This window comes from Symphalangus syndactylus, chromosome 3, assembly GCF_028878055.3.
Source record: "Symphalangus syndactylus isolate Jambi chromosome 3, NHGRI_mSymSyn1-v2.1_pri, whole genome shotgun sequence".
Taxonomy (NCBI): domain Eukaryota; kingdom Metazoa; phylum Chordata; class Mammalia; order Primates; family Hylobatidae; genus Symphalangus; species Symphalangus syndactylus.
In genome coordinates this window covers 143498245-143517846 of record NC_072425.2, presented here as the reverse complement: position 1 = coordinate 143517846, position 19602 = coordinate 143498245, and the positions used below count along the sequence as shown (strand labels likewise).

Genomic DNA, 19602 nt, shown 5'->3' with positions numbered 1-19602 from the left:
TGAGGAGACTGAAGGTGGATATCTCTGATCAAGAGCTAAGAAGTGGTTGTGACGCCCACACTACTGTGTGAGAAGGCCCCAGGGCTGTGGGATCAATGGTCCAACCTTCCTAGGCTGGCTTCTCTTGGCCTCGGGAGCCAAGAGAAAACCTGCTCCGACTGTCCAAAGCTTTAAGCCAAGGTAGCATAGAACTTCCTACTCCCTGGGCTTCTTAGCTTAAGCCTCTTTCTTTTAAACCAGGCTCCCTCACTGTGTCCTCTGGCCAGAGAACTTTCTCCAGATGAACAAGAAGTATAAATTCTCCTGCAGTTCAGGCCCTGGGCCACCGGCCTTTTCCACATTGCCATGACCACCCTCTGTGGACCGACAGAGGCTGAGTCAAGAACCCAGTGGTTCATAGGGGTAAATAGGTCCCAGAGATACACTGATCCCCACCTCCCATGTGCACCGAAAACCTTGTAAGCATGATTGTTCCTGAATAGACCCAGGAATTGCCAGTGTGGACCCAGGTATTTTCTGGTACTATTCATTCCTATTCCAAGAAGTATTAAGCAGCTCATGAATAACCAAATGAATGGGTTGGCAGGAGTAGGTAGGCAAGAGTGGAAGTGGTGCATAAACAGCATTTTCTCTTCAAGGGAGATTTAAGTCTAAGGAACCATCTCAAGTCTGGAATTCCTTCCCATTCTCCAGATGCATGCACACATGTAAGCACACACTGTCCCAGCCACCCTCGCCCTTTGCCCTGGTGTGGCTGCTAGGTTGGATAACCCCAAAAGGGGTCACCTCTCTGGGGCTCAGCTATTGGCGTGCAGGATCTGTGCAGCCCTTGGCATGCCTATTAGCAGTCTGCCTCCCACTGGGCTGGCCTCGTGGTAAATAAACTTTCATGTTCTTATTGAGTGATGGCTTGTGGCTCAGAATCGCTCCCCTGGATCTGTCTGAGGTTGATTCCATACTCAAAGCCATCATGCTCTCCTTTGCCCCCTCACTGCTGAAAGGTTATCATTTAAGAGAAGAAAGGAGTTTTGGTTTTTGTTGCTGGGCCACCAGCTTGGATCTGGCACTCTGAGGGAGGTGGGGGAGTTTGGTTTTACCCCAAGCATTGTGGTCAAATCCCAGCCCTGCCATCAGCAGCAGGGTGATTTTGAGCAAGGGAGGTTGTGGAACCTCTCTGATCCTCAGGGTCCTCCGTACATGTTTAGGGTTAAAGAAGAACATGTATTTACTTCTTCAACTGCAAAGCTCTGCAGGTGTGTTAGTTGCCAATAATATTCAGTTAACCTGGTTTCCACATTCTGTAACCCATATTCTAGTCCCTCAGAATGAGGCCCCTTGTCTGGGGCCTTGTAAGGGGCTTCCATGGAGCTTCTGGAATGCGCGGACTTCCCATAAAGTATCTTTGACAAGAACAGAATGGGTAGAATCAGGACCAGGGCCCAGGCCATGCCTGGCAGGCAGACAAAGCTTCCCCTGCAATCTTGACCTTAACCCTGTCTCAGCGATATCCCCCCAGCAAGAGGTCCCCCCCGCCGCCCGCAGATCTGCTGCCACCCTGTGGTCTCTGTTATTCCTTTCCTCTCTTGACCTGAAGTGGGAGAGACTGCATTTGAGCCTTCTTGTTTTTGAAGACAAAAGAAACATGGGGCTAGGGCCTCCATCTAGCTCTCTGGATAGCTAGATAAATAATTACTAAATAAATAAATAAATGAAAATAAACAAAGAAAGCCTCCAGTGAGCTTGAATTGCTGCCGTGCTGAGAGGTAACTGGCAGATTCAATTTAATTATAGGATACAGCGTCGTAATGGGGTGTGTAAGGCTCAAGGAGGATTTCAGTAATGGGAGGACAGCGGGGTTCCCTGCCTTTTCCGCTGGGTCCTCTCCTAACCCCACCGCCTACTTTCCCTCCTTGCTGTGTGGGCTGGGGTGGGTGGGGGAAGCGGGTAGCTGCCTGGGCTTGGCTCTGCTGTTGGGGAGACCTCACCAGTTCCTCGTCCTCTGCTCCTCACTGGCCTCAGCTCCCAAGGTGGCCCAAGTTACAGTGCCCTAGAGGACAGTCCTCTCTGCGGAAACGTGTGAGGGAGGAGAGACAGCAAGGAGAGCTGGAGAGCCCTCCCTCCTTCCACCCCAGTGAAGGTGCGCAGCATTCCTGGATGAACAGGACCCACCCCGTGAGGCAAGGCATGCCCACTGGACTGTGAACCAGGCAGCTGTGACTGTGTCTTGGCTGGGGGCAAGGACGTGCTGTCCCCTGGCCTCCCTCCTGTGCTGCTTTTCCACCCAGAATGTGGAGGGGGCATTCCCAGCCCACTGGACCTTAGCCCGCCCGTCTCCACCCCTAAAAACCCTGCACTCCCCACTCGCAGGACATTTTGTTCTTCTCTCTGCCCCCTTCCCTTGTGCCAAGTGAGAGCAGCCATCTCCCCCCACCCCTACTCATTCGGCAGCATGTGAGGGGCTTGAGGGCAAGGGCTGGACATTCCTGCCTGACTCCAGTGATCAATTCTTTAAAGTCAGCGTGTGGCCCTTCTGAGACCCTCTTCGGTTAATTCTCAGTGATCAGAGTTTTATGTGGGCCATAAACAGGTGACAAGAAGGTTTGTAAGCCCATCACTAAATAGCAGCCCCGCCCCTGCTGCCCGCACACCCTGAGTAGGCAGGCATTCTCCACGCCTCCCCACCCCACCCCACCCCACCTCCCTGCCTCTCCAGTCCCTGAGAAATGGGCTCTCCAGGAGCCTCACTCCCACATGGGCTTCTCAGTGCTCCTGACCACCTGACAGTGATGCCTGTGACTCCATCAGCAGCACCTGCTTGGGGGGGTCCCCTCTTCCCACTGGGGTCTCTGCTGGTCAGCTGGGCTGTGTGCATAACACTGGGACCGCATCCTGGAAGAAGGGCGCAGCAGGCCTGGGTTCTGGCACCAAATGGGCCTGGGTTCTAGTCCTGGGTCCTCCGTTTCCCAGTTGTGTGACTTTAGGAAAATTGCTTGGCTTCCCTGAGCCTCACCTGTACAGCAAAGCTAATAATCCACACATTCACTAATCTGTGCAAAGACTACTTTCACAAATCAGTCTTGTGTGTATAACCTCTTATTGGGCCTCTGGCTTTGCAAAGATCTCGGCCTCAAGAGAACTATAGGGGCTGGGGAAGGGAATACTTGGAGGCAGGCTGGGACTTTGCCTGCCTCCTTATTGCCTTCAGTCTTAGTCTTTTGGGAACTCTTGGTCCTTCTAGAAATAAGGAAAACAGAAATGCCTTTTCCTGCCTGGCCTCCCAGCCATGACGGACTGAATGGACAAGGCTGAGCCTCCCCAGGGGTAGGACACACAGCTGTCGATCATCTGGCCCCATTCAAACACTAGTCACGGCTTCCAACTTTCTCTTAGGAAAAGTCTCACAGCCCTCAGGCATATGGCTTTCAGCAGCCCCTGTTCCTCACAGGGTGAGTGGAAGACAGACTGGAGGACAGGAGTGGCCTTCATGATCCTGTTTCTCTGTTCCCCCACCTAGCAAGTAAATCACTGGGATTAGACACCTTAAATCAGAGACGGGCTGAGGCATCCTTGTACATGGGATAAAACTGTTTCCCATAAAATTCTTTAACCAACATTATTTAACACCCCCCCCCACCCCTCTCACAAAGGGATTATACTGGAAGTCCAAAGAATCTCATTCATGATTAGCTTTACTAACCTCAGCACTTACTAGCAATGTGAACTTGGGGAAGTTTTGTAACCTTTTGGATCCTCGGTTTCCCTTCTGTCAAATAGGAATAATAACAGCACTTACCTTATACAGTTTTGATGAGGAATAAAGGAGGTAAGGCATGCAAAGTGCTTAGCCCAGAGACTAATGAAGCAAAGCAGTCAGCACATGGCAGCTTTCATTGTGCTGGTGAACTACATGAGCTCGGTCCCAGGTGGGCAGACCCTTGGTGAACCACATGAGCTTGGTCCCAGGTGGGCAGACCCTTGGTGAAACACATGAGCTTGGTCCCAGGTGGGCAGACCCTTGGTGATGCTGGCCGAGGGAGAGGGGCAAGGCTGGGCTGCACCCAGACCCCTAAGCTAGTAACCAGTGTCCCACTTTTGGTGTACAGAGGAGTGGGGTGAGCTCTGCCAACCTTGGGTCCCATGTTGATGGCCAAGTGCCCCAGAGAAAGCTGATGGCTGTGTCGGAATTCCAGGCAATTCATCAGTTGGGAGAAAGATCCCAGGCAGTGTCTGAGGGTAGGGGAGGAACCCAGTCCTCCAAGGAGAGAAAGATGATAAGGGCTAGGCAAGGTGTCGAAAAGCCAGCCCAAAGGGCTGAGACTCTGAATTGGTTAGGAGTCGAATCTCACAGAGAATGGAGACAGAGCATGGCACGATGCAGCAACAAGCACCAACATGGAGGCAGGTGTACAGCAAGCCTCACCATTCGCCAGCTGTGGGACTCATGACAAACTCCTCACTCCTCTAAAATGTCAGTCTCTCACTAAGTAACAACAAGGAGAATAACACCTGTGATCATAAAGGTGTTGTGAGGGTAAAACGAGATGAGCAAAGTTAAGTGCCCACTGCAGCTCAGCAAATGTCTGCCATCATCTTTTTTCCCCACCTGAGATGTAGAGACTTAAGCCAGTGAGCAGAGATTTGGAGAAGCCAAAGGATAGATGATGACATGGGCATGTAGATTTCCTGCAGGCACACGGGATCTGAGAAATAGGAGCACAGATAATTCTGGACCCCACAGCTGGTGGTGAGGAGTTGCTGATAATGCCTGCTTTGGCCGCATGGGGGATAGAGCTATGCCCACCAAATAACGGCATGGCTGGAGCAGGCTGGAGAAGTCAGGGCTGGCAAAGGGTTATCTCAGTGTTAGGCACTGCCACTGCTTACCAAGCTGTAAGGTGCTGATTGGCACGTGATCAGCAGGTGTGTGAGGGAGACTTGCTGCCTGCTGGAGCTAGTGAGTTGGGCTGGCAGGTCACAACAAGTTTTTGGAATTATCACAAATGATTGTCAACTCTTCCTAACTGACAATAACTTGACATGAAATGTTACAGAACTCATTATTTCAAAAACTTAATTTAAGACCACAGCTGTTTCAGATTCCTCTTATATGAATTTAATTGGTATGTAATAGCATAGTTAATTAAATACAAATCGATAGTTTAAAACAACTAATTGATATTTAATATGAATGGGGAAAAACTTAGTCCTAGTATAATTAACTCATATGAAATAAGCAATGAAATAGCAATTATGTCTTTACAACAACGTAAAGTTTATAGTTATTTAATAAACTTAGAATTAGCAAGCAATGAGATCCAAAAATTATGAAACAGGTATTATTGGGCTATTAAACATTTATCACTTGTCCTGGAGGTCCAGGGCCAGGCACTAGTCAGGATTAATATAGCTTTGCTACTACACTCTTCAGGCCTCTTTATGATAGAGGTTGATCAGAAAATTATGATCTTTGCAAGATGTATGGGCATCATTATTGCCTGGGATATGAGTAATTATGCTGAAAATAGGAGTAGGCAGAACCGATGCAGAAAGCAGTTTAGCAGAACCAAAGTGAAAACTTTCCAAACAGGAGACCCTAGCATTCTGCAATCAGCATGGCATCGCTGGGCAGAATGGCTACTGATGGCTATTGATAGACAATAACCAATGAGAGAGGCCACTGGTAGACACCCAAAACAAAGACAAAACTAGGGACAATCTCCAGCCTTCAAGGGCTTTTGCAAGGGCCTCCCTCACCATCCCACAGCCTGAAGCTCTCTTTTCGTCCTGGGGACTCCTGCAGTAAGAATTGCCATTCATGCAGAAATAACTTGCGTGCTGCCTCAAGACTTTCTTTACCAAACTATTACCTGTCTCTGACTTTTAGTTACCTTTTCATAAGTATATGTCTTGTATAGCCAAATGGATTATAGTGTCTTTGGGCTAGGAAGTTTGCCTACTATTTTTTTCTCTTGCACATAGTGCCTAGCACTCAGTGGCCTGTTTGTGAGTGTCTGTGCATTGGACTTTATACCAGTCACATTTATTAATATGTCCTGGTTCCAGAGGGGTAGGATTAATGCTTGTAGCAGAGTCTACCCATAGGATCCAACTGCTGTTTCCTCCAACAAAATGTTTACCCTCTGAGGTCAATGCAGCTGGTTAAAAATATTTCTTCAGCCTGGAACTCCTTCTCACATGATCATCCAAGTCCTCTTCACTTTAGAACCTTGTCACCTCGAACACAGAAGTCCAGAAATGTACCATTATCACTTGTGACTTAATAGGCTTCCTTTGTCATCACTCTACTCTGATACAGACATCGCTCTTTGTCCAATATGTCCAACAAAAGACACTGGGGTCATCCTTGCCCTCTTCCTCTGCTTGACCCACTCGGTCACTTAGCACCACTGTCTCTTCCTGGAATGTCTCTGATTCATGGTTTCCTCTCCATTCCCAAGCCCTCTGGTCCCTTGGCCTCTCCCATGACAGCCACCTGGCTGGTCTTCCTGACTGGCCTCACATTTCCAGTCCATGTCACTGGTGGCTACATGCTGACCTGGGAAGTATGCCACCTAATAGTTCATTATGTCACCCTGGAGAACTCACTCCACCTCTCTGCATCTCCACTTTCATATCTGAAAAAGAAAAAAAGGAGGGGGGTAGAATTTGGTATATTGTTTCTATTTATTGAACTCACCCTTATTAGGTACTTCATTCTGGGCACTTTTGCCCATGAGTCGGCTCATTTGCTTTTCATATGAATCATGTGAGGAGGGTCTTACCATTAGAATCGACATTTTATAAATGAGGAAACTAAAGCTCAGAGAAGCCTGAGAGTTGCTCACTGGTAAGTGCTGGAGCCAGCTCTGTTAGTTCTGAAACCTCCCCTGCCCCATGTGGCCTCCCTGTAAGTCCAACCAAGCCCAGCTGGTGTCTCCTCCAGATGATCTCGGCACTGTCTGGGGAATGGGAGCTATTTTTTCAGCACCACCCCCCTCCCCAACTCTCTATGTCAATGTGGCAGGGACGAATGTCAGGATAAAACTGAGGGTCCTTCCCTTGCTCTCTGATCTCTGGCCATCTTCAGAGAGCAGGAAGAAGCAGCAGATGCAAGCCCACCATCTCCCACCTGGAGTATGGCAGCGGTCTCCCAGCCGGCCTCCCTTCTCTGAGCTCATCTCCTCCCATCTATCATCTGCACCAGTGCTGGAGGGATCCTTTATGAAATGCAAGTCTCACGCATCTTTCCCCTGCCTAGCATTCTGCGTGACTCCCCACCTCCTTTAAGAGAGAGCCCAGACTCCTGGGTGAGGCTCATTGGCTGCTCCAGGATCTGGTCCCTGGCTAGATCTCCTGTCTCATCTTTGTTCTTCTGCTACAGCCACACCAAACTGCCTGCGAATAATTTCTGTTTCTTGTTTGATAGGCTTCCGGGGAAGTGCTCGAGTCTACTAGCTTCAGGTAGGAAGGGGTTAGTCTTCAGCATGCACACCTGAACTATTGTGACTGGGCAACTTGGGGACAGGACAGGAAGGCCTTCTACAAGCAGCTATCCAGATGCACTTGATGGCCTCAGAAATGGTGAGGTAGCAGAGGCTGGTGCCTGCCCGTTGTCATCAGCTCCATCTGCAGTTACTTGAGGGCACATTAATGTCTGAACAGGGCAACCAGGCAACCAGCAAATGTTATCCTGGCCAACACGGTCCTCACCCTGGAAGCAGGAACACTAACGGCATTCCAGCTTGCCGCTGGGTGCTGGGCATGCAGACACGTAACCAGCCTTCTCTCCCCACCTTCCCTCTTTCCTGTCTCTTGTGGCCGCCACTCCCATCAGATCTTAGCCACTCTGGGGTCTCCTTAGCAGGGCGTGATGCTGCTCCCTGCAGGCAGCTTTGTGCCCTGGGGGTTGGGTTCCAGAGAACCATGGCCAGCGGAAATTGCCAGGCCTCAGAGAAGACACTCCTCCCTGTCCTGTCTGTATTCATTTGCGAGGGCTGCTGTTACAAAGTATCACCAGCTGTGGGGCTTAAACAACAGGAGTATATTGTCCCACAGTTCTGGAGGCTGGAGGTCCAAAGTCGGTAGAGTTGTTTCCTTCTGAGGGCTGGGAGGGAAGGATCTGTCCCAGGCACCCTCTTCGGCTTGCAGATGGCTGTCTTCAAGTTTTTATGGCGTCTCCCTGTATATGTGTCTATCCCTAGATTTTCCTCTCCATAAGGACACCAGTCACAGGATAAAGGTCCATCCTAATGACCTCATTGTAACATGATCACCTCTACAAAGTTCCTATCTATCTCCAAATAAGGTCACACTCTGAGGGACTGGGATTAGGACTTCAGTGTATGAATTTGGTGCGGGAGGGGAACACAGAATTGGTGAGGAATTCGACCCATAGCACCGTCCCAGCCCACACCACTGATCTGTGCTCTAGTCTCTGGTCTGTCTTGATTTGCAGCATCTGCAGCCCTGCGACCCCGTACTTTACCCTAAGAACCAAGCCAGAAATCAGCCGTGGGTTCTAGCATGGGCACTATCGCCAGCTAGTGCGTTGGCCTTAAATTATCACTTTACTTCTGAGCCTCAGTTTGTGAAACCAAAATGGAAGAAATAATTTCTGACTTGCCTATGTCACAGAGCTACTTACTGTGAGCATCTAAAGAGAAAGGGAATATGACAGCATCATTAAAAAATAAGTATCCCACAAAAATGAAGTAATACCACTGTATCACTACATTACTAGTAAGAATGAAGGAATTCTAAGGCTAGAAAACATCTCATCTGCACCCTCTGAAATGGAAGAAAACCCATCCCACTTAAAAAGCCATCCGCTTTTATTTCTCCCAGGAGGAAATCCCACCATGTTCTCTAGGCTTCTCTTCCAATGAGCTACAAGTCTCATTCACTCTACAACCAACCTCCGCTAACCTAAACCCATTGTGCTACAGTGAAGCCCACTTATTTTCATTCTGACCTGAGTCAGAGGGGACACTTCACTGCCCCATATTTTGTAGCCAGCCCTTTCATTAAGTCAGCAGACCGTTCCTGAGCACTTGCCACATGTCAGGCACCGTGCTTGGTCCTACGGGCTCAGAGCAGGAGAAGGCACAGTCCTGACACTTCTGTTGCTCAGAGTCCAGAGGCCAGGAGTTCCCAAGGGTGCAATCTTCTCTTCTCCCTAACAAACATACCCTGCTCCAATCCATTTTTCCTTGCACAGGCGGTATTCCTAAACCTTCCTTGTTCCTGGGACAGTGCTCTCCACTGCCCCATCCACAGGTGACCCTGGACTTCTTTGCTGTGAACTTTCCTTTTAAGCCAGGACTGACTCCTTTCGTGGTAATTATTTTTCCATAGCCACCTTTAGAGTATCTGGGTGTTTCTGCTACTGATAAAGCCAAAGACAGCACCCCCAAAGCCTACTTGGAGAAGATCCCTTCATCTTACTGTTCCAAAATGTGCATCTGTGATCTGACTCTCCCATTCATCTCCGTGCTATGGGACAAGGAAGGTGACAGTCTGGTGGTGGCTGGTCTACCTCACAAAAAGAGAGATTCCTGTTCTGTCATGTTCTATCAACTCTCTCCTAATAACCTTAGTTTGGCTTGGTAGAGTCTCCCCAAGCCAAAGCAATTGCCTCCTGCTTCCTCCTGGTTCTGTGATTCGTACCTTGGACAATATTCACCTCCCCACTTGGGTTTCCAGCCTCCCCTCCCTTCCCCCACTTCACTCCCTGCTGGCACACTCATGTGAACCCAATGACCTTTAATTTAGCTTTGCAAATCTCCCCAAAGGACATCCCAAATTTTCATATATGGACAACTAACTAATTCTCACTTCACTCATCCTCCAACCTGCTCGTTCTTGCAAAGCTCCCAGTAGCTTCTCCCTGCTTCTCTACAAAGGCTCAGTCAGAGAGCCCTCGCACTTAATAGATTTCTGCAGTGTGCTTATTAGCGCCTTGTAATGTAGCCGCCTAAATAATTAAGACTAACCCACATGTGTCAAATTAAATGAGCCAAATACATTGAGAAATTGCCTCATTCTCAATTTCTTTTATTAATCAGGTTTTTTAAAACTTATTTTCCTGCTCATTTGCAAAAATCAAACATAGTGAGAATCTTAGATATTATATCGTAACCGCTTGTCCACACAGCCTCTCCTCAAGTAGTTGCCCTGGGGAGTGTCCTAGTATGTAGCATAGGAGAGGTTGAGTTCTCTACCCAACTAAGATAATCCAGATTCGACAGATTGCTCACACTCTCTAAATCTGTAAGAGAATTGTTTGCCCTTCCATCTGCCTGAGCGTTCAGTGACAGTCCAGAAGACCAGCTGGAACATTGGCCTAAATCCATCCAGTATCTTCTGCCCTCCCTACTCAGTGCTCCCCTGCCTCCCTCCCAGGCTCCTGGATTGAGTTTGGGCTTAGTCCAGGAGCCCAAACTCCCTTTCTCATTAGGAGCCATTGCTGATGTGCTTTAGATGGGCATACGAAGTCAATGGCAAAAATATCATAGGAATTGTCAGCAATTGTATCATTCTAACGATGAACAATGCGTGTGCAATTATAATGGGCTGGTTAACTCTGACTGTCGTCAGCGTGTTGAGGTTTCAATACAGTCTCCCTCGAGAGGCTATTGTTCCAGGGAGCTCAGCACCTCCTCACAGCTTGTACTTCCGCTGGCCCCCTCCTGGAAGGCTGCATTCCTGCCTCTTGAAGGTGGTTGTTAGAAAGAAGCCACAAATATAGTAAGTAAACATCAAAGGAGCTTTGATCCATGAGGCCCGCGACAGAGCAGGAGCCCCTGAAGAAAGGGCCAAGGCCTTGAATGAGGGAACTTAACATCGTCAATTTGGGTGCCTGAGATGTAAGGCCGTTTGAAGTGAGGGCAGTTTGGCTGAGGCTTCAGACGCCAGTGTGGAGGGGAAGGAAGAGAAGTGAGTGCCTTTGGAAACGGTGCCCTCAGATCTGCTTCTCTGCTCTTTACTGATAGTCAACAAACCCTTTTAAAGAATCAGGAGATCAAAGCCAGCGACCTCCCTGGGCCATGGCGTTCTGCCACCTCCTGCCATGCTTTGTTTTTCTCTAGGGCAAGAGCCCCTGAGCTTGACTCATCTGTGTCTTGTGGGCCCTGTACTCTCTTCCATCCTGCTATGCTTGGCGGGTGGACCTGGGCTGCAGATGGTGGATGGAAAAGGAGAAAGAGGAATGACCCGCTCTGTCTATCCTCTTGAGCCTGGACACTGACTGGCTGGGTTCAGGGAGACACTCGGTGTCGTGAGAGAAGGTGCTGTGATGCATCACTCATTGGGACCCTCTTTCTCTGAAAAACCAAGGGAAGGAGCATGGAGGAGCCCAGAAATCCTGGCAAGGGCCAGGAAGAGCTGCAGTCACATTCCCTCTTCCAGAAATCAAATTCCTTATCTATTTACCAAGTTTGTGGCAGCTGTCACATTTGTATGGCTTCTATGCTACAAGGTGGGGTGGGGGTCTAAAACAATCATGGGAATCCATTTAACATGGTTGAACCTCAGTTTTTCTATCTGCATAATATCACTTGCAGTGGCCCATATGCCCACCTCAGGGGGTTGTTTGGGGGTAGAGGGGGCCAAAAAAATTAGTGTGCTATTGCTTCAGAATCCATAAAGTGCTTAAGATGAATCAGGATAAAAGCACAAATACCAGAGAGGAAAGCTTGCCTTCTTGTGAGGCAGATGGACTCCAATTTAATGCTCACATACACAATGGACACTGATTTACAAAATACTGTGCAAATAAAAAAGCTGTCTCTTGCATTTGCTACCTGGAATTGTTATTCCATCTTGTTTTTCCAATTGGGTCAAAGCGCTGTGGAGTCTGTGTCTCTCAGCTATCTCGATCCCTGTGCTCTAAGTCTATATTTCACAAGTGCTTAATGATGGTGCTAAATTGGGCCTTGATATAGGAAGGCACAGGAATCTCTAGCACCAGAAATGCACCCTCTCCAAAAGGTACAGAGAGCTCTTCTGCCTATACCTTAACCTCTGTGTTATCCCGCTGCCCTAAACTCACACAATCACTTCTTCATCTTCCTGAGTCACCCACTGTGTCTGGTTGCACTGTTCCATCCTAGACACCACTGGATAGATTCTGCATCATCCCTGGCAGGTCTGGCCACGGTCCCAAGTTTATCTGAGCATAGTCCCCAAGCTTGAGATACAAAGGGCCTCAATTACCCAGTTATGTTTATGAGCATGGACTCAGAGCCAGACTGCCTAGGTTCAAAGCTCTGGCTTTACCACCTGCTAGCTCTTTCATCCAATGCCACTAACTTCATATATCTGTGAATGGGGATGATAGAAAATGGGGAAAACATCCTTCACAGGGTTGTTATGAGAATCAAAATGAAGAATTGCTGGCTTAAAATTATGCCTGGAACATAATAAGTTCCATATAAATGTTGGCTAAACAAAAGTACCTCTGTTTACAAGAGCAACAAGCTCCACAGCCCCCTGCAGAGGGCCCCCCACCCAATGCCTGGCCTGTTCCCATTCCCAACTCACCCACCTATGCTTCTCTTCCAGAGCTGGGCCTCCAGAAGAGAGGATGCTGTCTGGTGCTGGGCTACATGGCCAAGGACAAGTTTCGGAGAATGAATGAAGGTCAGTGAGAACCTCCCCATCGTCTCAGGGGTAATCTGGAGGGAGGAAGCTCTCCCCTACAGCCACAGGACAGAGGAACCAGGAATAAGAACCAGGACCTCCCACAAGGGGAGAGTGGGAAGACCAGTTTGGTTTCCACGAAGCCATTCGTACAATCATATGGGGAAGCGTATTGAATGCCTGAAACACAGGATGCTGATTCAGGAGCATTTTCTTTATGCAATCTTCCCTTCTCCCTTTGTGTCTCCTACTTCTCTTCCTCTCTCTTCCCTACCATTTCTTTCCCACCCCACCCCACAGCCAGCCCAATTAAATCTGCTCCTATTTTCATTTCTAATCCAGACCTCTCTACCTGCCTCCTCTATCACTCATGTTTCTTGAATGCCTGGTGAATAAACAGCACTATACAGGCACTTAGGAGAATACTAAAGAAGAATAAGGCAATGTCTTTATTCCCAAAGAACTTACCCTTGGAAACCTGTCCCCTTTCCCAACTCCACTGACCCTTCCTCTGCCTCTTACTCACAGGCCATTCTGTCTTCCTCTTGCACTGGCTTCCCTGGGTCACTGAAGGCTTGAGAAACGTATTGACATTGGCATGGAGGCTGGGAGGAGGAGTGCTGTCACTTATGGGTCTGTTGTAAGAAAGAACCAATCCTCTCCATCCCTAGCCATCTGTCTCCATGCAGCTAATAACCCTCTCCATCAAATGCCACAGACTATTTGTCAGGATTCAAAAGTAGATAAACAATGGCTGGGGATGCCATTTATTCATTAAAGTCAGACAAATGAAGCCTTGGCTCCCACCAGCCATGCTTGCCATGAGCTGGACCTCTCCCCGCTCCAGGGCCCAGGGCCCATGTCTCCTCATTCCCATTCCAGCAAGAAGGAGGCAGCTCCTTCCTACCATCTCTATCCCCAGAGTGCGACCATAGCATGGTCTCAGTGCCCTCTTTCCAAGCTCCTCAGCTGTCTCTCCTCCCAACTCCGACCATGACAACCACATCCCCATGTGCTCCCCATGCCTGAGACTTTGCCAGCTGTGGACCTGTTTCCAGCACCCATCATGGTGACAATCTGACAAGAGTTAGGCCAGCACAATTAAGCACAGGAAGTGATCACCTCGCCCATTTGCTGCCTGCCTGAAAGAAGACAACAGCTACTTCCCATTTGTAGGAACTCCATAGCTGAGTACAGCCAGAGTTGGGGGCTGCATTTTCTGTGTCCTGCCAGTCAGTTGCCTTTACTGACTTTTCTCTTTCTCAGCCTCCCCTTCCCTCCCCAACACCACTGCCTTGACAAGACTGCTAGGCAGTAACTTCTAATTTGTAGGAACTGACAACGTGCCTCTGTCCGTGGTGCTGAATAGACGTGTTCCCTTGCTGGCGATGCTAATTAGAGAAGCTCGAAAGAGGTTTGTAGGTATTGGGGAAGCCAAACAGTCAGGAGCTGGGCTGGAATTGAAACCCAAAGCTCCAGGTATCTGACCTCAGCTTCTAGGTGGCTAAGGAGATGAGGGGATGGGATGCAAGCTGAGCCAACATGTGTGATGAGTTAGAAATCTCAACTAACAACTCAGAGACAGGGTAAGAGGAGGGTGAGGCAGTGGGGCAGAGGAAAGACACAGGTGGGTCAGCTTTGGCTCTGGAGGGCTGGAAGGCAGAGGTGAAGGAGAGGGAGGGCTCTGGAGGGAGGAGGCTCCTCTTCTTCCACTCCAGCCAGCCTTGCTGCCCTAAGTACCACATTATACGTTTCTCTCTCTCTCTAAAGCCCATACGCCCAAACTCCAACACGTCTGCAGATAAGAAAGGGCATCAGACAGCATGTGGAGCTGTTTTATATTTATAATTATCTCATACCAATACTCAAAATAATTATAATTTCCACATATTAATAATTAAAATGGAATAGCAGCCATGACATACATCAAGAAATAGAAATCTCTGTCCATGCTACACAACACACCTTGGTATAAATTGAACAATTGGTAAAATAGGGAGAAACAATTATTTTTCTCCCAGTTGCTAGGATTAGTGAGATATTAGAACAATTAGCTTCTTCTTCCCTTAAAGATAAGTTGGTGATCATTATATTTCCCATTTAGAATAAATATAAAAGACCTACTGGTGCTGTATTAAAGCATATTTGTTCTGTTTAACAGTATCTAATAGGGTGCCTGTCACCCAGGGAGAAGTGCTTCCCTATTTTATTTGTTTTCCTGTTAATTTGGTGTCCTTTTATTTTCTTTTCTCTCCACTCCTCCCTCCTCACTACATTCCAAAAAATAACAGCTTGAGAAGGAGCAAGAGGAAAATAATGAATGAACAGGAGCTTTATAGATCTGGGGTTTATCATAAGTTAGAGTAATCACAATTGGTGCTGTTAAACTACACAAAGCAATAAAAAGAAAATGCTATTCAAAGATCATTTAAGGAGGCATGTGATAGTCAATGACAGGTTTGCAGTATTCGGGAGTGGTTAATAGCTTCGTGGATAGAATCTGCAGTCTTTGCAGGAATGGAGGTGGTTGGTAATATATGGAGAGTGTGTGTGTGTGTGTGTGTGTGTCCTCTACTGTGTGGACTCAACACAACTGAGCCATCAAAAGGAGATACGAGCAAAAATCAACAAAGGGCAGGCAAGAAAGGAGGAAGTAAAGACAGATTAGCCATAACAATATCACATTTGTTTGAGATCACTGTCTTCATGTGATTAAGCACATGTGCTTTATATAGGAACTGCTGATGAGTGATCATTCAGTTATTCATCAAACATTCATTGAATAATACCAATTTCTCACAAGTGCCAGAATTGTTCTAAGCACTGGAGCTATAAAAATAAGACACAAGCCAGGCATGATGGCTCATGCCTGTAATCCCAGCACTCTGAGAGGCCAAGGCAGGCAGATCACTTGAGGTCAGGAGTTCAAGACCAGCCTGGCCAACATGGTGAAACCCTGTCTCTACTAAAAATACAAAAAAACAAAAAACAAAAAACAAAAAAAAAAATCATCCAGGCTTGGTGGCACGCACATGTAGCCCCAGCTACTCAGGAAGCTGAGGCAGGAGAATCGCTTGAACACAGGAGGCAGAGGCTGCGGTGAGCCGAGATCCTGCCACTGCACCCTAGCCTGGGTGACAGAGTGAGACTCCATCTAAAAAAAAAAAAAAAAAATACAGTAAGACATATTTCCTGACCTCAAGGAGCTCACAGTAAAAATACATCTATGTGTCACCTCCACAAAGAGATCCTACCTTCCATCTATCTAAATTACACAGACACCCCTCTCCCTGCACCCTGTGCTCATCACGGCAGCTGGTGTGTGTATTGAGTGGCACCTATCAAGACGTGTGATTATTTATTGGTCTGCTTCCTCATGTGCCGTCAGTCCCACCTAGAGAATCAGCTGGAAGAGGGCAAAGACTTCTGTTCCTTCCTCTCCTCTCCCTGGGCCTTCGCCCAGTGTTTGCACATAGGGAGTAGTCGCTCAACATTCATTTAGGTAATTAACTAGGGCCCTGAGTGACAAAGGAGGACTGTACAAGTCCCTCACAGGTGTCAGGTAGGTCTTGAAAAGGAGCGCCTCAGATAGAGCACACGGATGTGGAACGGTCCGCAAAACGGTCTCCCTGTTTTGGGTGATTCCTAGAGTCTACCTTGGTGCTCATTCTCAGGCTTTCTTCCAGTTCCAGTGGTACAGCCCCTTCCTGGGAGTAGGGTCCAGGCAAGCCATGGAAGGAGGGCTGGGTGAGGAGGCCTTCCCCAGGGGTAGTTTCCCTTCTTTCTGTACCAGCTCTCCTTCCTCACCCCACCTACTGCCAGCCCATACTCTCAGGACATCTTTAAGTAGATCTAGTCTGCTCTCACTGGTTCCTCAGCCACATCTCCAACACACACGAGCATGCACACACACATACACACACACATGCACACACCTGCATGCACATGCATACATGCACACATGCATGCACACACCTGCACACGTGTATACACATGCACACATACACCCACATGTGTACACACATGCACACACCCTTCACCTCCCCTTCCTGGCCCTCCCCTTTTATGACCTCTCTCTCCTGGAGATCCAGACCACTCACCTTCTCAAAGCACATGGCTTCCCCAGACCTGATCCTATTCCCAGGCAGAGTAGAAGGCTGTCACATGTATCAGGGGAGGGGCTGTGCCTGCCTCAGAGAGCTCAGGTCTCCTCTGTGTTAGACCTGTCAACAACTCTAGAGATTACAGTGCAACCCAATAACTCATCATGGCCCAAGAGCATGCAGCAACTTGCCTGGGGCCCATGGGAAGTGGCTGGACCACAGCCCAGGGCTCCAGACACCCAGGGCTCTTAGACTTCTGGAAGAGGAGGCTGAGATCATGAGCAGAGGGGAAGCCTCTAACACTTTAGCTTGGTTTCATTTTTCAGGGTGGGTGGAAAGAGAGGAAGTGGCAAGGCAGGGAGAAGAGAGGGCAGAACACAGGGAAAACTTGAGTTGATATGCAGAAAATCAGGGAAGACCTGGAGTGAGGAACACAGACCAGAGAAGACAATTCCTAGGGGACCAGAAAAGCTGGCAGGCCACAGGACTCTTGAGAAGGGGAAAGGAGGAAGAGGATATTTAAAGGAGGGAAGAAGCAGACGCATCCAAGTTTTGACCTCCCCTTCGGCCATCTCCTTGGGGCACACGGGGGCCTGCACAGGAGGGTGCTCCTCCCTAACACTGGTGCCTTCTCAGGCTGCCCATCAGGGTGGGTGTCGGTTTCCCTGGACTTTCAGCATTGCAATGATGGCTGCTTCAAGAGACCAAGGGAGAGCGGAAATGCCTCTGGGTGCTGTCCCTTTCATCTTTCAGGACGAAACACTTGTGAGTGATTAGCAAAGGCAGCTTCTGCTGGCTGGAGACCTCTAGTGCTGTGTGGAAAGAGCTGGAGCACCCGGGAAGGGGAAAGCTGGTTCCATAAATAACTAGCAGCTTCTTGCATGGTCCATAGCTCCCGAACAGCACCATGGTCCCAGTCCAGGCTCTGTGTGCAAATGCCCCTCCCCCACAGCACCTGTCCTCACCTCCCAGCCTTACAGGGGAGTCAGAGCCCTGGGAGGTTGAGAATCTCATTTCTTCGACAGCTCTAAAGTTCTTTATGATGGCATGAGAGCCTGTTCTTTATGCACCCTTGTACACTAATTTAACAAAATGAGTCTAAAGCATCTACTGTTTCCTCGTATAGAAAGAGAGGTGCCAAACAGCTGGGATGTGTAGTACGAGGAGCACCTAAGAGTGAGGAGCCGGCAGTGTGAACTTGGGCAAGTCCCCAGACACTCAGATCTCAACCTTCTCATGTGCAAAATGGAATCATGTTTCATAAGATGACCTGTATGTCTCTAAAATGTGATGATTCAAAAATCTATCTTGGCTCTCAACACCCAGCCCACACCCTGTTCTCACAGCCCATCCCATAATTTTAAACGTCTTGGTCACCAAAGGAACCAGTACAAAAAAAGTCAATAGACTGGCTTTCCTTGGCAGCCTCTGAAGGTGGATCTGTGTTTCTTTCTCCCATCTGTCATTAAGGGTGAACTCGGGCCATATCAGCTATACGCTGGGTGGCAGGGAAAGAGTTAGGCAGGCCTGCGGAATGAGCTGTGCTTTTCTCAGGGCAGACGGGAAGTAGGAGGCCAGGGTCCTTGGCCTGGGGACCTGACCCAGGGATGAGCGGGCCTCCCTGCTACTGGCAGCACTTCTCACTCTGTTGCAGCCGTACAGTCTGGCTCACGCAAAGGGCCACAGTCATTTTTCTGAGCCCATTCCTCCACTGCCTGCCGAGCCCCCGGGATGTTGGCTAATACCGTCATTTTGTTAGTTGGGGCTTTAGGGTGCATTTTTTCTAACTTCATTCTTCTTACTGATGTGTTTCCTTCCACTGGGGCTGCAAAGCCCATTATTTGTATAACGTCCCTGTTTATTATTTATGGCAAGACTCAGTTTTACAGGGCACTTTATGATTGTTATTTAATTCGCTCGGTGTCTTGGAACAAGAGCCCTGCCGTTTCCACTCTCCAGCCAGGATCTGAGGGAACATTCCAAAGCTTTTTCTCAGCCCATTCCTCCAGCCACCTTTCCTACCTCCTACCAGGAGTCCTGCCTCTCTTAGACTATGGACCCCTAAGCTGCAGACCTTGCCAAGTTCCTTTTTTCTTTTTTTCACCAAAACAAGGTTTCATTCTGCTGGAGTGCAGTGGCACCATTGTGGCTCACTACTACCTCCAATTCCTGAGCTCAAGCAATCCTCCCACCCCAGCCTCCCAAGTAGCCAGAAGAACAAGCATGCACCACCATGCCCAGCTAATTTTTTAAATTTTTGTAGAGACGGTGCCTCACTATGTTGCCCAGACTGGTCTCAAACCCTTGGCCTCAAGCAATCCTCCCACCTGGGCCTCCCAAAGTGCTAGGATTACAGACAGGAGCCTCTGCACCCAGCCAAAGTTCCTTTTTAAACTTCCCTTTCCCTCACACTCATATCCGATCCTCAGCAAGTCCTAGGGAACGTTATCTCCTGAGTGCCTCCTGTACCCACCCTCCTCTCTCCACCTCATGCCATCACCCTAGACCCTGTCCCCAGCCTCTCTCCCCTGGACTCCTAACCGGCTCCTTGCATCTATCGTGCCCAATCCCCATGCCCAGGTCGTTTTCCACACTTTAGCCAGAGCAGTGTTTCAAAATGCAAATTTGACCATGTCATGTTCCTTTTGAAAATATGTCAATGGCTTTAAAAAAAAAAAATACTCAAGGCCGGGCACGGTGGCTCATGCCTGTAATCCCAGCAGTTTGAAAGGCCGAGGCAGGTGGATCACCTGAGGTCAGGAGTTTGAGACCAGCCTGGCCAAAATAGTGAAACCCCATCTCTACTAAAAATACAAAAAAATTAGCCAGGCGTGGTGGCACGCACCTGTAATCCCAACTA

At 48.6% G+C, this 19602-nt stretch overlaps 1 protein-coding gene across 6 annotated transcripts in view; it reads left to right on the top strand.

Moving 5' to 3' along the window:
* KIRREL3 (kirre like nephrin family adhesion molecule 3) overlaps positions 1–19602 on the top strand; it is a 574748-nt gene that overhangs the window by 427141 nt on the left and 128005 nt on the right. For all 6 annotated transcript variants that reach the window (XM_055273675.2, XM_055273678.2, XM_055273676.2 and 3 more), the window contains one exon: positions 12562–12639. In XM_055273675.2, coding sequence (XP_055129650.1) covers positions 12562–12639 — 78 coding nt within the window. The remainder of the gene's footprint in view (positions 1–12561; positions 12640–19602) is intronic.